At 42.6% G+C, this 14333-nt stretch overlaps 1 protein-coding gene across 1 annotated transcript; it reads right to left on the minus strand.

The window, feature by feature from the left end:
- Positions 1-370: 370 nt before the first annotated feature.
- LOC140708277 (vomeronasal type-2 receptor 26-like) lies at positions 371-10666 on the minus strand. Its single transcript, XM_078378772.1, has 4 exons — positions 10346-10666; positions 7044-7244; positions 6126-6252; positions 371-5078 (listed from the first exon to the last, which is right to left on the minus strand). Exons 1-4 carry the CDS (start codon positions 10664-10666, stop codon positions 4168-4170), a joined length of 1560 nt encoding a protein of 519 aa, XP_078234898.1. The 3' UTR covers positions 371-4167.
- Between the last annotated feature and the right edge of the window lie 3667 nt (positions 10667-14333).

Below are 14333 nucleotides of genomic sequence, written 5' to 3' on the forward strand. Positions count from 1 at the left end.
GTAAGAGCCTCGTGACGCAGTGGTTAAACCGCTGTACTGAAGCTAAAACTGTGCTCACGACCTGGGGTTCAAATCCCAGGTAGCCGGCTCAAGGTTGACTCGGCCTTCTATCCTTCCGAGGTCGGTAAAATGAGTACCCAGCTTGCTGGGGGGGGGGCAATGTGTAGCCTGCATAATTAAATTGTAAACCGCCCAGAGAGTGCTTGAAGCGCTATGGGGCGGTATATAAGCAGCACAGTTTGCTTTGCTTTTTTGCTTTTAAAGTGGGCATAACGGCTACACAAAGCCCTTGAAATGGCTGAAAGGGGAAAATCCTCAGAGCTTCTCAAAGGCAAAAGTCGTACAGAGTTGAAAATAACACGGAAAGCCACATGGGGCGTTCTGTTAGATAAAGAAAAGATTGACCTAGGAATATATAAATTTGAATTGTAGAATTTCAGATCACAATATGTATAGTTTCAGTTTCTGTTTTATTTACGCTTTATTAGTTGTGTAACAAACTCAATGATAAATATTAGTAACTAGGGAAGAAGTGATTCTGAGAAGAAGTGATAAATATGTGGCAAGATCCAAAGTGTCATGAGGTGAAAAAACTATAAAATTGGTCAACTGTCATGAAGACCCTTTCCTGTATTTGAAACTTAGTTAAATAAATAAATAAATAAATAAATAAATAAATAAATAAATAAATAAATAAATAAATAAATAAATAAATAAATAAATAATTGGTGAATTGTATATTTGGGTGGATGCTGTTGAGATGGTTGAGAAATTCTTCCAATTTTTCTTCACCATGGCTGCAAATTGCAAATGTGTCATTCACATATCAGAACCAGACTGTGGGTGCGAGGGCTGCACTTGTGCTGGCAATGGGACTGAGAGAAAGGTCTCCTCTGCTGATATTAATGGCTGAGAATGAGCATATAAGGAGATATGGTCCTTCAGGTAGCCTGGACTATCGGAGTATAAAGTCTTATAGGTATAAAGTTTTATAGGCAATTACCAGCACTTTCATCAAAGCTACCAACATGAATTTGACCCAGCTCCAGGAGGCAGTGGAAGACAGGAGGGCCTGGCGTGCTCTGGTCCATGGGGTCATGAAGAGTCGGACACGACTAAATGACTAAACAACTAAACAACAACAACTAGCACTTTGAACTGGGCCAGGAAAGAGACTGGTAGCCAGTGCTGTTCTTGTAACAGGTGTGTTATATGCTTTCTGTAGCTGGCCCCAGTCAGTATTCTGGCTGCAGAGTTTTGTACCAGTTGAAGTTTCCGAACCATCTTCAAAGGCAGTCCTACGTAGAGCGTGGTACAGTAATCCAAACGGGATGTAACTAAGGCATGTGTCATTGTAGGAAAACCCGACAGCTCAAGGAACTGGTGCAGATGTTTTCAGAAGAGTAATGCTATATTAGTTCAAAGATTTCTCTCATTTAAGAAGCAATTAATTTACTTCAAGGAAACATGAATTTAAAAAAACCAGATCTTTCCAAATAAAAATTATGAACTTTTGAAAGATATCCTAGGCAACTGTGAAAAACAAGTTAATCTATAGCTCCCTCTCTGTCACTCTTTCAGAAGTGAATTGAAGCCTCCATTTTCTGCTGTGGTTTTGAAGTTGGGGCTACAAAAACGCTTTGCTCTACTCTGCTTGGTGATGGATTAGTTTTTCTTATCTTTCATTTGTTTTTCAATGAGATTGATCCATTAAACAGGAGAAATAGGTCCTAATAATGTCCTGTTTCTCTCAATGCACAGTTCCTTTCATTTTCTAGTTCTGATTACCTGCCATGGCTGAATGTGCTGGAGGCTCCATTTCTCTCCAGGCCGCTTTCTCTTCTGCTTAGCTCTTCATTCTGTCTCCATAGACAAGAATCACATTAATTTCACTCAGAGAAAGGATCCAATAGATTGAGCACATCCTCTCCCACAATAGGTCTTTTGGCAAGAACAGTGTAAGGCCAGGTCTGTTTGCATGGATGCCTTGCTGAGTTTTTTTCCCCTGGGCTTTCTTTTTGCCTCCTCAGCACATGGCCTGGGGGTGGGGCCTAGGAGTGGGACTTACTGATTTAAAAGAGTGTGTCCCAGGACGCTGAACCCTTTTCCCTAGGAAGCTGGGCTGAGGGCGAAGGCCAGGTCTGTTTGCATGGATGCCTTGCTGAGTTTTTTTCCCCTGGGCTTTCTTTTTGCCTCCTCAGCACATGGCCTGGGGGTGGGGCCTAGGAGTGGGACTTACTGATTTAAAAGAGTGTGTCCCAGGACGCTGAACCCTTTTCCCTAGGAAGCTGGGCTGAGGGCGAAGGCCAGGTCTGTTTGCATGGATGCCTTGCTGAGTTTTTTCCCCCCTGGGCTTTCTTTTTGCCTCCTGAGCACATGGCCTGGGGGTGGGGCCTAGGAGTGGGACTTACTGATTTAAAAGAGTGTGTCCCAGGACGCTGAACCCTTTTCCCTAGGAAGCTGGGCTGAGGGCGAAGGCCAGGTCTGTTTGCATGGATGCCTTGCTGAGTTTTTTTTTCCCCTGGGCTTTCTTTTTGCCTCCTCAGCACATGGCCTGGGGGTGGGGCCTAGGAGTGGGACTTACTGATTTAAAAAAGTGTGTCCCAGGACGCTGAACCCTTTTCCCTAGGAAGCTGGGCTGAGGGCGAAGGCCAGGTCTGTTTGCATGGACTTTCATTTTCACAGCATTGACAAAGAACTACTTACACAGCATTTACTGGAGTACAATCTGGGTGCATCACAAAGATTTTCAGAGTGAAGCCACCAAAAGTAATGGATACAAACTCCCCAAGAATCATCTCATCTGAAGCTTTATAGAAAGAAGTTTGAACTCTTGTCCTCCAGTCACAGATGGAAGGGCTCATATTCCAGCTGGAAGAATGAAGAACCAGGAGCATCAACAAAGCCAGACAGAAGCCCAGCAAAAGTTGGGACTGGTCTGCTTCAGACCTCTTCATGCTGAGCAAAAGGCACCACCAATACAATCACTCTTGGCTGAAGACACAGAGCAGCTTGGACTGGCAGAGCTCTCCACTTCATCTCTCAAACTGAGGTGTTATATCCTTGGACAGGAGACTTTATACACTGAGAGCAGAGATGCTTACTGAAATGGGCTGTTTTTGCTCCTGATTTTGACACAAAAGCCCCATATTTTTCAGAGGGACTGGGAAAACAGAAATGCTAAAAGCAGTAATTTCGATAATTATAGGAAAGCTAATCAAGGCTGATTGGATTTCTTATATTTGAAGCCCTGCTCTATTGTAAAGGAATAAAAATGTAAAAAGAACTGTCCACGGATCTGGACTTTTTCCAAAGTTTTGGAGGGAAACTCCGAGAAGACCTAACTAACTTTCTCAGGAGTAAGACGATGGGAGGAGAAGTCTAAAACAGCTGGATGGTCAAAGAGACAACCACACACTAGAATGAGAGCATTGTCACAGGTGATATCAATAAGGTCACATTTCTTTCTTCAGGACCTGAGTGAAAATCACACACTAGAATGACCAAAATGAAGGGATATCAGGGTCATGTTTTCCATTCCCACATGTCAGGGTTGTGTCCCAAGGTTGAAGGGGTTTGCAACTGAATCTTCTTAGAAATGGGGAAATTAACAAATGAAAAATTCCAATGAGCCACCTCCTTGTTTTGCTGGAATTGTTTGAAGAGTAGAGACAAATTGATTACATCAGCATCTGATCTTTTCCCTTACAGGCAGGCGACTTATTGCACTCCATCTCAAGGCCCTGAATCTTATAAAATATTCTGCTCATTTATAAGCCTTGTAAACTCAGATGAAGAGGACACTTCTACTGCCATATCATAATATGACTTCATCAATTGATCATAGGAAACTGACAGACTTTGCAAACCAGAGGGTTTATCATATTTCTTGATGAGAAATAATTCTAAAAACATACCATCCAATCTGAATACACTTCGACTAGTCAACATGCCCACAAATATAATTTAAGAAAAATACACTGCCCAGTTCGAATTTAATTCTGTAGGTATGACCTCAGAAAAGCAACAGACATTTTTCTACCTCACATAATATGAAAACAATGCAAAACCAGGACCATTATCAAGGCCTCTAAGATAACTATAATTTCTATCTTTTGTCTATGTAGATTTTCCAAAGAAGTCATTGAAGATGATGTGATTTCTCTTTCACCTGTATCTCATCTTTTTCCCTACTATTTGCTTTTTGTTGTTCAGGTCAGGCCTGAGAATAACAACATAACATTTGGGAAGGAAGATACAACCCAGCAATCCACCGCTGGAAGCCAAGATGGAGAAGACCTCCACGGCTACCATGTATTTCCCTTTAGTACTGAGGTAGGCTGGCAGAAAAGACACCCAAACACTGCAAAACATCAACATGCTGAAAGTGATTAACTTGGCTTCATTAAAAGTATCTGGCAACTTGCGGGCAAAGAAAGCCACTGTGAAACTTATTATAGCTAACAGTCCCATGTAGCCCAGGACAAGATAGAACATGAGGTCTGAACCTTCGTTACATTGAACTAAGATTTTGTCAGTCTCAGAATGCATGTCAAACTCTGGGAATGGGGGAGAGATAATCAACCAGACTGCACAGATACCAGCCTGAATAAGAGAAGACACCATGATGACTGACCCTGCCAGCCGCTTCCCAACCCATCTCCTCATCCCAAACCCAGGCTTTGTGGCCATGAAGACCACAATCACAGTGATGGTTTTGGCTAAGACACAAGCAACAGATACACAGAAGACGATGCCAAACACCATTTGTCTCAGAAGGCAGGTGAGTGTTCCAGGCTGTCCAATGAAGAAGAAGGAACAGAGGAAGCAGAGGAGGAGAGAGGAGAGGAGGGCACAGGTGATGCTCCAGTTGTTGGCTTTGACCATGGGAGTGTGTCGGTACTGAATGAAAGTCCTCATCACCACTGCAGTGATCATGGAAAGGAAGAGGGCCAAGCAAGTCAGTACTGAGCCCAAGGGTTCCTCATAAGAGAGGTAGCTTAGGGCTTTGGGAATGCAACTGTCTTGATTCTTGTTTGGATACCATTCTTCAGGACAAGGTTCACACAAGTCTGCATCTGAAAAAGAAGAACAAAGTCTTCATATTTCTCGATACCACATATTTTCCAAATTCAGGTTTTATCAGTTGATGAAATGGCACCAAACAAATTACAACCTTCGACAAGAGGACTAAGCACATGAAATTTTGGTTGAGGAATATGGGGGATTATGTGATGATCCCGGTGCTGGCAATTAGAGGCTCAGAGTTCCAATAAGTGTTTTGTCCTTCACAATAGAACTACTGAGAGTTCCTTCAAAACTCACATCATCTGGTACAGAAAAACTAGATCAAAACTGTGCCTGGCAATATACGTGAGGCCAGATACCACTTTGGAAAGTCTCAAGGTAATCATAGTAAACAAGAAGTCCTGGCTGTTCCTGACAAACTGGACTCTGCATGGATGTTGAAGTCCCCCAGCACAATAAGCCGAGGCAACTGATGCACCACATTCACAGCAGATCTCAGACAGGGGGACGGTTATGCAGCAGGATGGGTGGTACAAACCCATTCTCAATTACATGTACTCAATCTCAGAATTCATCCAATCATCTAACCACATGTGCTGCACATTCACTTTCCCCACCCTCCTGGCTGGCTACTCCTACTCACCTGCTGGTGTGCACTGCACCTTCCCTCCCCATCATCTGAGTTTCCCTTCTGGCAGGAGCATGGACTTCTCTACCTCCTCCAGTAGCTGCTTTCTCAGACAAGGAGCAGGGATTCCTAAAGCACAGCTTGTGAGTGGGCAGCTGCTGGAGGAGGTGGAGAAGGGAAGTCCTTACTCCTGCTGGAAGGGAAGATCATGCAACAGGGAGGGAAGGAGCAGCGCACTCTGGTAAATCAGCAGAGGAGCCAACAAGGGGTGTGTGTGTAAGTTCTGCAGGGAAAGTGGAAGAACATGGTGGCAGATGTTTCCTTAGGCCCTTCAATTCACTGCCCTATGTCAGAATATCATTGATTCTACAACATCCATGCATACTTTTATTTTAAGAAAGAAGGGAAAGACATTTCTTGAAGCCCAAAATCAATGTTCATCTAAGAAACTTGGAAATCCTTCACATACCTATGTGGATAGAAATCCTCCCCTTGGGACACTTCACACAATCATAGCAGCACACTTCTTTACCCTCCTGGATGAACATGCTCTGTCCTGGGTGGCAGCTCTCGACACAAATGGAGCTGGGCAGCTTCTGTTTGCCAACACAAGGAAGTGTGTTTAGAATGGAAATCTTTATGATGAAAGATCTCCTTTCACTTTCAGACCCGACTGCTATGCCCACAAACAATAGCAAACGGGCTTCGTTTTCTGTCCACCTTGTCTTGGAAGCCTAATCCCCACCGGACACCAATCCCAACTAGCACCGTGTTGTAACAAGAAGTTGTCTCTCTCCACTTCACCTCTTTCACTGCCATTTTCCCAGTCTAGTAGGTACCCCTGCCCTTAATCGAAGAGCTAATGATATGAAATATACCATGTGCTTTGTCTCAAAGTTCTCAGTTGACCAATATTTTTATTGGATCACTACGAAGTTGCAAATATGCTGAGATTTCAGGTTTTCTCCAGAACTTTACCTCAGGCATTGATGATATAAAATTGTTGTTTAAGGAAATAGTCTTCAAAGTAAGCCATCTGCAGTAAGCTTCTCAAACCAAGTAGAAAGGCTTTCTCGGCCCAAATCTGATTATCTACTACTACCACGCTCCCTGTCTATCTAAAACTTACATGGACTCCATGACTAAAACCAGTAGCCCTCCTCCAGGTGTCCTTAACTTAAGAAATGAGGAAGGAGTTATAGGGTAGAGAATCTTTTTGGGGATGCCCCATTGATGGAATGCACTCCTGAGCAAAGCCAGGGTGATGATGGAAATATCATGGTTTTTAATGGTAATGAACCCCCCACCTTTTTAAAAAATGCCTCCATTAACTCTAGGAAATAGTGGTGGTAAAAATTACGATCAAATTAACAATAATCATCCTCACCTGATTAAACTTGTGATTCCACACAACGGTGCTTCTATCAACGGTGAACCTTTTGCCTAAAGAAGCCCAAGGGTCCATCCTTCCAACTTGGATTTCACTGGAAGATTCGTTGGGAAATGTGACAAAATTCATGATATCATATCCTGCAGCCCGTTGCCCATTCTCATCAAAGATGATTTCTTCCCCAGCACTGTTGTTGAACTGGATATTCCTCAAAAAAGAGTGAAGCTAGAGTGCAGAAATGTACAATTCCAGGCAGAGAGCAGGAAATGAGATCCTGCTCCTCATATGCCAAGCATTCAGAAATGTTCCTTCCATAATGAGATGGAAGATGTCAAGGGGAACTGGTATTCCTCTGCATAGCCAGGACATCTCAGTGAACCCATAGAATTTGTTCCCGACACTGAATCAGGCTACATATTTGTCTATTCTAGTATTTCTCTGTCAAGAAACAGTGAGTCACTAGGATGCTGAAGCAGAGCTTGTATCCTGCCTTGCTTCCTGAACTCTGCTCTTTTAACTGGATAATCCAGGAACTAGGGAAGTACAGAGCTCCCTCATGGCAGAACACTATACTACCAAGTGTATGCCAACCTTGTTTTTTTGTTGCCACTTTTGCTATCCATCCAAATCTCCTGAACATTTGCATTTCTTGCTCTGCAAGTGACCAGTAATGACCAAAAGAGGCCTGTAGGTGTCACTAATTTTGCATCATTCTGTTATGCTAAAGCACAGAGAGGGGGTTTTCTGGAAGAAATTATGACTTGAGATCTAATATTTTAAAAAAATTGCAGCTGAAAGCCAGTAATATACACATATAAATCTACCATCAACTAGGACTTGAAAAGAATGATGGCAAATTAAATGTTAGTACTTTAAGTTCTATCCTATAAAAGAAAGTGAGTTGTAAAATAATAACATCTGCATGGGCAAATATTGATAAATATTTTAAATGGCAAATAACAATATCAACATCTTTCTGGCTTACTGGATTCCCTATTTTTCTTTTTCTTTTTTTTAAACAAAACACCACAGGACAGGGCTGCTAAAAGCATCTGTAACTCCTCAGCTATGAAAATTTCAGTTTCAAAGGTTGAATAACTGTTTGGAAAATTATTAAACAACATTCCCGCTTTCAATAAGAATCTAACAATAAACAGCATAAGTTCCTGTAGTGATACTAAAGGAAGTTTCTGTCATTAAAACTAATAAATTTTTACATCTTGTCACCCAAAACTTCTAAAAATTCAAAAAGTAATTCTTCAAAAATTTATCGCATTTTTTTTGGGAGACCCTGTGTTCCGTACAACTCACCATGCTATTATAATCATATAAGAAATTTGATCAGTGGTTGTACCAGGACCACTCCTACCGTCAGACTTTTCATCGTTAGAATTTCCATCCAAGTCTCCTCTATCCACCACACTCTATCCATCACTCTATCTCATTAGCTCGCTGCTCATTGTAGCAACATATGGATTGGATAAAACAGGAGTTTTGTACAGTGGTGAAATGTACAGTGGTGCCTCACTTAGCGATGTTAATCCGTCCCGGAAAAAACATCGCTAAGTGATTTAATCGCTAAGCGATATTAAAAAGCCCATAGGAACGTATTAAAACGCGTTTAATACGTTCCTATGGGCTAAAAACTTACCTTAAAGCGAAATTCCTCCATAGCAGCGGCCATTTTGGGTGCCTCTAAAGCGAGGCAAAACAGCAGCGGCCATTTTTTTATGGCGGCCATTTTGGAACCGCCAATCAGCTGTTTAAAAAAGTTCGCTTTGCCATGATCGCTTTTCCGCGATCATCGCAAAGCGAATTTTAGCCATAGGGAACATCACTAAGCGATCGCTCCAGCGATGGCCAAAAGTCCATTGCAAAGCGATTTCATCGCTCAACAGAGCGATCGCTAAGCAAGGCACCACTGTATACCCAGGCTTCATGCTCTGGAGAGGACACTCCTTGATTCAGAGCATGTTACCATAGTCTCTCAAGACTGAAGGATGCCTATGAAAACAGGAGTGGGAACAAAGATGCACTCATGTTTCATGCAACACATCATGCAGTTTCATGTTCATTTGTTTTGGCGACTTCAGATAGAAATTAGATAATTATTTATCTTATTTCATGTTGTATTTTGATTTTCCTTTATTTTATATTTCTGATTACCTGCCATGGCTGAATGTCCTGGAGGCTCCATTTCTCTCCTGGCCCCTTCCGCTTCTGCGTAGCTCTTGATGAAAAGGCTGCATGGAGCGCATGAGCTACAGCATAAACAGCATTGTAGGTACTGTAGCTCTGGCCAGACATGCCCATTTCAAACACACTTCCAGGAAGGCTCCTCAGCTTCTCCCCTCCACTACAAGTCTTCCAATTTGGACCACTTAGGTTATAAAGTGGGAATGAACAGAGAAATGCAGTATACCAAAACTGATGGATGAAGTAAATCTGATCCTGATATGGGTTCATATTCTCCAGAAAGTTCTCAAATCCTGGCACCACGTTTGTGTGGAGTTTGAAGGACAAAGTTCCATGGAAAGTATTTGTGGCCAGTTTCAGCCCAGCAGGTAAAGCTGTGAAATCCCACTGAGCCGTGGTCACCCACACCCTCCTTTGAGGCTGCATTTTGTGAAATTCAAAGGTCTCTAAAACTAATCGTAGCCCCTCCAGAGACTGCCTGTCCCCATACACAAGAATCACATTAATTTCACTCAGAGAAAGTGTCCAATAGATTGGACCCAGGAATATCCCAATCACTTCTTTTGGTGAAAACTCGGTGACGATTGGGATTTCCTCTGTCCAAGCAATGCAAATATGACTCTGCACAAGCCTTGGTCTCAAGGCTCGAAGGAAGGTTTCCCCACTGTCATCCTTGGAAACAATGACACCAATCCAGTTCCATCCAAATGACTTGAACAGTTGAACAATCCCATCATACTGAACATTTTCGCTGGGCACCATCCGGTAGAAGGAAGGGAACTGACTTTTGTCACTTAATATAAGACTGAAGGAGCCATAGCTGAGCTAAGAGAAAAAACATCACATCTTATACATTAAAAAATGGAAAATACTTGCCTTTGTCCCCAAAATAAACTCGTTGTAAATGTATACTAAGGATGAAAGTCGGGGGGGGGGGAATTTTTAATTCTTAATCTCCAGAGGAATGCTTTCTTGTACATTCACTTGGAATTATGAATTCTACAGGTGGTAGTCAATGCTAGCCAAGAGATAGGGCCCAGTTTAAGAGGGACGCAAGTAAGATCTCTCAATGAAGGTACATTTATTTAACCCTATGGACGTACCTGAGGTATATTGTAGATACTGAAAATGTTGGCCATCTGCATGGAGTTTTCGGAAGTGAGCCCACCGATGGCAGCCACCACTTTCTCCGTCTTGCCACAGTTGTAATTGGGGAGAAGCTCTTCGCTCATGAAGAGAAGATCAAAGGTGTTCCCGAGGGTTCTCCAGGGTTTAAAAGAATTGTCATAAATCTTGTAACCCAAAGTGATATTGGGTAACAGTTGAGCATCCTGGTTGATCTGACGGATGGCAAAGGCGAAGGCCAGAATATTCTGGCAGTTTTTTGGAATCAGACTGCAATGAAATCCCACAAAATTAATCATTATTGCGGGGTCTTTTGAGAATCATTTATGATATGATTAATTGGGCACTTAATTTGGTCCTCAGAGCAAGTTAGATATGGCCACCGTTACAATGCCTCTCAAACATGCTTACCACCCAGCAGTCTGCCTGTCTCCCCTTCCTGTGCACCCTGAGAAATCCTTTCTTTCTTGATACAGCAGAAGGAAAAACACTGGATTCTGTTGAAGTAGAGCCTGAAACCCTCCATCAAAATTACCCAGATGGGGATTGTCAGTGTTAACTAACAGGAGATCTATGCCAAAAATATATATCATAGAAGTCAACCAAATGCTCTTTCTGATTTCATAATTATAGAAGCAGGAGTGGAATATCTATCAAGAGGAAATGCATAAATCTGAATGAAAGATCTGATATTCAACAGCCCACCTGTCAAAAAGGTTAAAACGTTTAAAAAAAACCAAAGCTGCACATGGAGGTCAACGGACACATATATCTGAATTTATAATCTCCTCTATGTTGACTGCATAAAAAGGCAACTGCCTACTTACATCAAGTACTTTATTTTGTGAGGATAAGAAACCTTTCCATCGACAAAGCATTGACAAAGAACTACTTACACAGCATTTACTGCAGTAGTATCAGGGTGGGTCACAAAGTTATTCAGAGGGAAGCCACCAAGAGTAATGGATACAAAGTCCCCAAGAATCATCTCATCTGAAGCCTCATGGAAAGAAGTTTGAACTCCTGTGCTCCAGTCACAGATGGAAGGGCTCATATTCCAGCTGGAAGAATGAAGCACCGGGAGCATCAACAAAGCCAGACAGAAGCCCAGCAAATGTTGGGACTGGTTCGCTTCAGACCTCTTCATCCTGAGCCAAAGGCACCACCAATACAATCACTCTTGGCTGAAGACACAGAGGAGCATTGACTGGCAGAGCTGTCCACTTCCTCTCTCAAACTGAGATGCTGTTATTTCCTTGGAAAGGAGTCTTTATACACTAAGTGCAGAGATGCTAACTGAAAAGGACTGTTTTTCCTCCTGATTTTGTCGCAATAGCCCCACATTTCTCAGAGGTATTGAGGAGACAGAAATGCTAAAAGCACTAATTACGATAATTATAGGAAAGGTAATCAAGGCTGGTTGGATTTGTTATGTTTGATGCCCTGCTCTATTCTAAAGGAATAAAAATATAAACAGAATTGTCCACATATGTGGACTTTTTCCAAAGTTTCTAATATCTTGAGTCAATTTCTTCTTCATTGCTGTCAAATTGGAGTAAGTTAATGAATGCGGCTTATGCATCTCCTGAGTTTTTCCCAAGGAGATTAAAGATCTATCACTCTCTACAAAAAGGCACTAGAATGAGAGCATTTTCACGGGTGATATCAATAAGATCACATTTCTTTCTTCAGGACCTGAGTGAAAATCACACACTTAGAATGACCACGATGAGGGGATATCAGTTTCATGGCTCTCATTCCGACATGTCAGGGTTGTGTCCCAAGGCTGAAGGGGTTTGCAACTCAATCTTCTTAGAAATGGGGAAATTAACAAATGAAAAATTACAATGAGCCACCTCCCTTGTCAAGCTGGCATTCTTTCAAGTGTAGAGACAAATTGATTACATCAGCATCTGATCTTTTCCCTTATAGGCTGGTGACTTATTGCACTCCATCGCAAGGCCCTGAGTCTTGTAAAAGATGCTGCTCATTAATAGACCTTGTAAACTCAGATGAAGAGGACACTTCTCCTGCCATATCATAGTATGACTTCATCAACTGCTGCAGCCACTGATGAGTCAAATGACTTTGGGCTGCCAATCATAGTATGACTTCATCAATTGCTGCAGCCACTGATGAGTCAAATGACTTTGGGCAGCGTGGCTGGCTCTTGCCTCCCACTCTGGGTAATGGCAAGACCTTCAAGATCTCCGGAGAGCACTAAGACCCAGGGAGGAACACCAGGCTATTTAATGGGCATTCCCCCTTGAGCCGCCCTCTTCTATTTCAGACAGCGGCAAGGAGAGAGTTCGGCAGTTGAAAGAAAAAGAAGGGAAGTGTTGCATCACCTCGGCAGCTGACTATTGAGGAGGGGAGGGTAGCATCGCTGAAACTCAGTAGTACGATTTGGCCTGCCAATCAAGTGGCTGTTTACATCATAAACAATCTTACATCACATTTAGAACGGATTATGACATTGGTTAGGGCATTTACATTTAAGCGCTGGAACTCAACATACTAGAGCATGCATGACATGTACCAGGTCCAGAAAGTTAGATCATCAATGCATTGTCACGGCAAGAGATTGAGCTGTTCATGGAGCCGGATACCAGAGCCTGGGAGTTCCTGGAACGTCTGTCTCTGGACATTTGGTGAATTGGTGTGAAGATGCATCAGGAGTGAGAGGTTTGGACCTGACACCGAGGATGAGGAAGGATTATTCGGCCGCGAGGATAGAGTTACAGGAATTTAGGAAAATGGTCGACCTGAAGCCAGTTTGGCCGACACCGGTTGTACATTTACAATGGTTTGTGGTACATTAAAATGGAAAGGGACTGGCACGTGAACTATTTGGGGAAGGTGGTCAGCACTGGCCTTTTTTGGAAAAAATTAATGGCCTTAGAGATCACTCGGGATTGCCGCATAAGGAAAACGATAATGGGACAGTCCAAAGAGAGGGGTAGAGTACAAGATATTAAAGCTCCATATCACCTTCATTTTAGAGTGCATCTGTAAACACTGAGTGATCTTATGCAGGGATGAATACGAAAGGATTCCTATTTTTATTTTTATTTTTTTATTTAATTTAATTTATATCCCGCCTATCTAGTCATGGTGGACTACTCTAGGCGGCCAACAACAGAGATAAAATACGTCATTAATGACGTAGATGGCGTCATTAATGACGTTCGCTGGGGCTCTTAGAATTAGCAAAAGTGATTACATCGGGGAAAAAAATAAGTCTAGTCTTGCCCTACAAATGGCAGGATGTTAAGGCTAAAGAAGGGAAGGTGCAAATTCTTCTTTGGCGCTCCAAGGCCGATCAGCTAGGAAAGGGTTCACAAATCACCTGAGGGCAATGGAGCATAAGCAGCATCTGCCCGGTGAAATTATCACAGTCATTACTAAAGTTTAGAGAACAGGTCCCCGATTTTTATGTCGAAGTACCGATAAGTCACCTTTCATGAAATATCAGTGCTGCAAATTAACCGACTTAGCATTAGACAGAGTGGTTATCCAAGTCATGAGTTTCGGCGCACATTCATTCAGAATGGGTGCAAGCTCCACTGTTGCTACCCTGGGTCTTAAACCAAGAAGAGATCAAATGTCTAGGCTGGTGGCAATCATCCAATTATCACATATGTATAAAAACATTACCTAATGTGTAGGCAGGGGCTTAGTCTGGTTAAGTCTCCACAGGTCTCATTGGGTCAGTGAGATGGAGGCATATTGTGATTATCGGCCACAGCTAGGTATACTGGGCAGAGCGTTATGCAGCTGCATTCCCATGGGGGAGCAACCTGGGTCTCGGGGCCAGAGCACACATCGCATGGAAAAGGCTGCATGGCATACTTTAGAGCCAGCTTTGCAGGGTGGAGGCCTTTGACAAGTTTCTAACAAATGTGTTGGGTACACCTTGGCGGCATTGATTTGACTAGGCGCCGATCCTGAACATCATACATGACC

Source organism: Pogona vitticeps, chromosome 6 (genome assembly GCF_051106095.1).
Source record: "Pogona vitticeps strain Pit_001003342236 chromosome 6, PviZW2.1, whole genome shotgun sequence".
In the NCBI taxonomy this organism is placed as follows: Eukaryota; Metazoa; Chordata; class Lepidosauria; order Squamata; family Agamidae; genus Pogona; species Pogona vitticeps.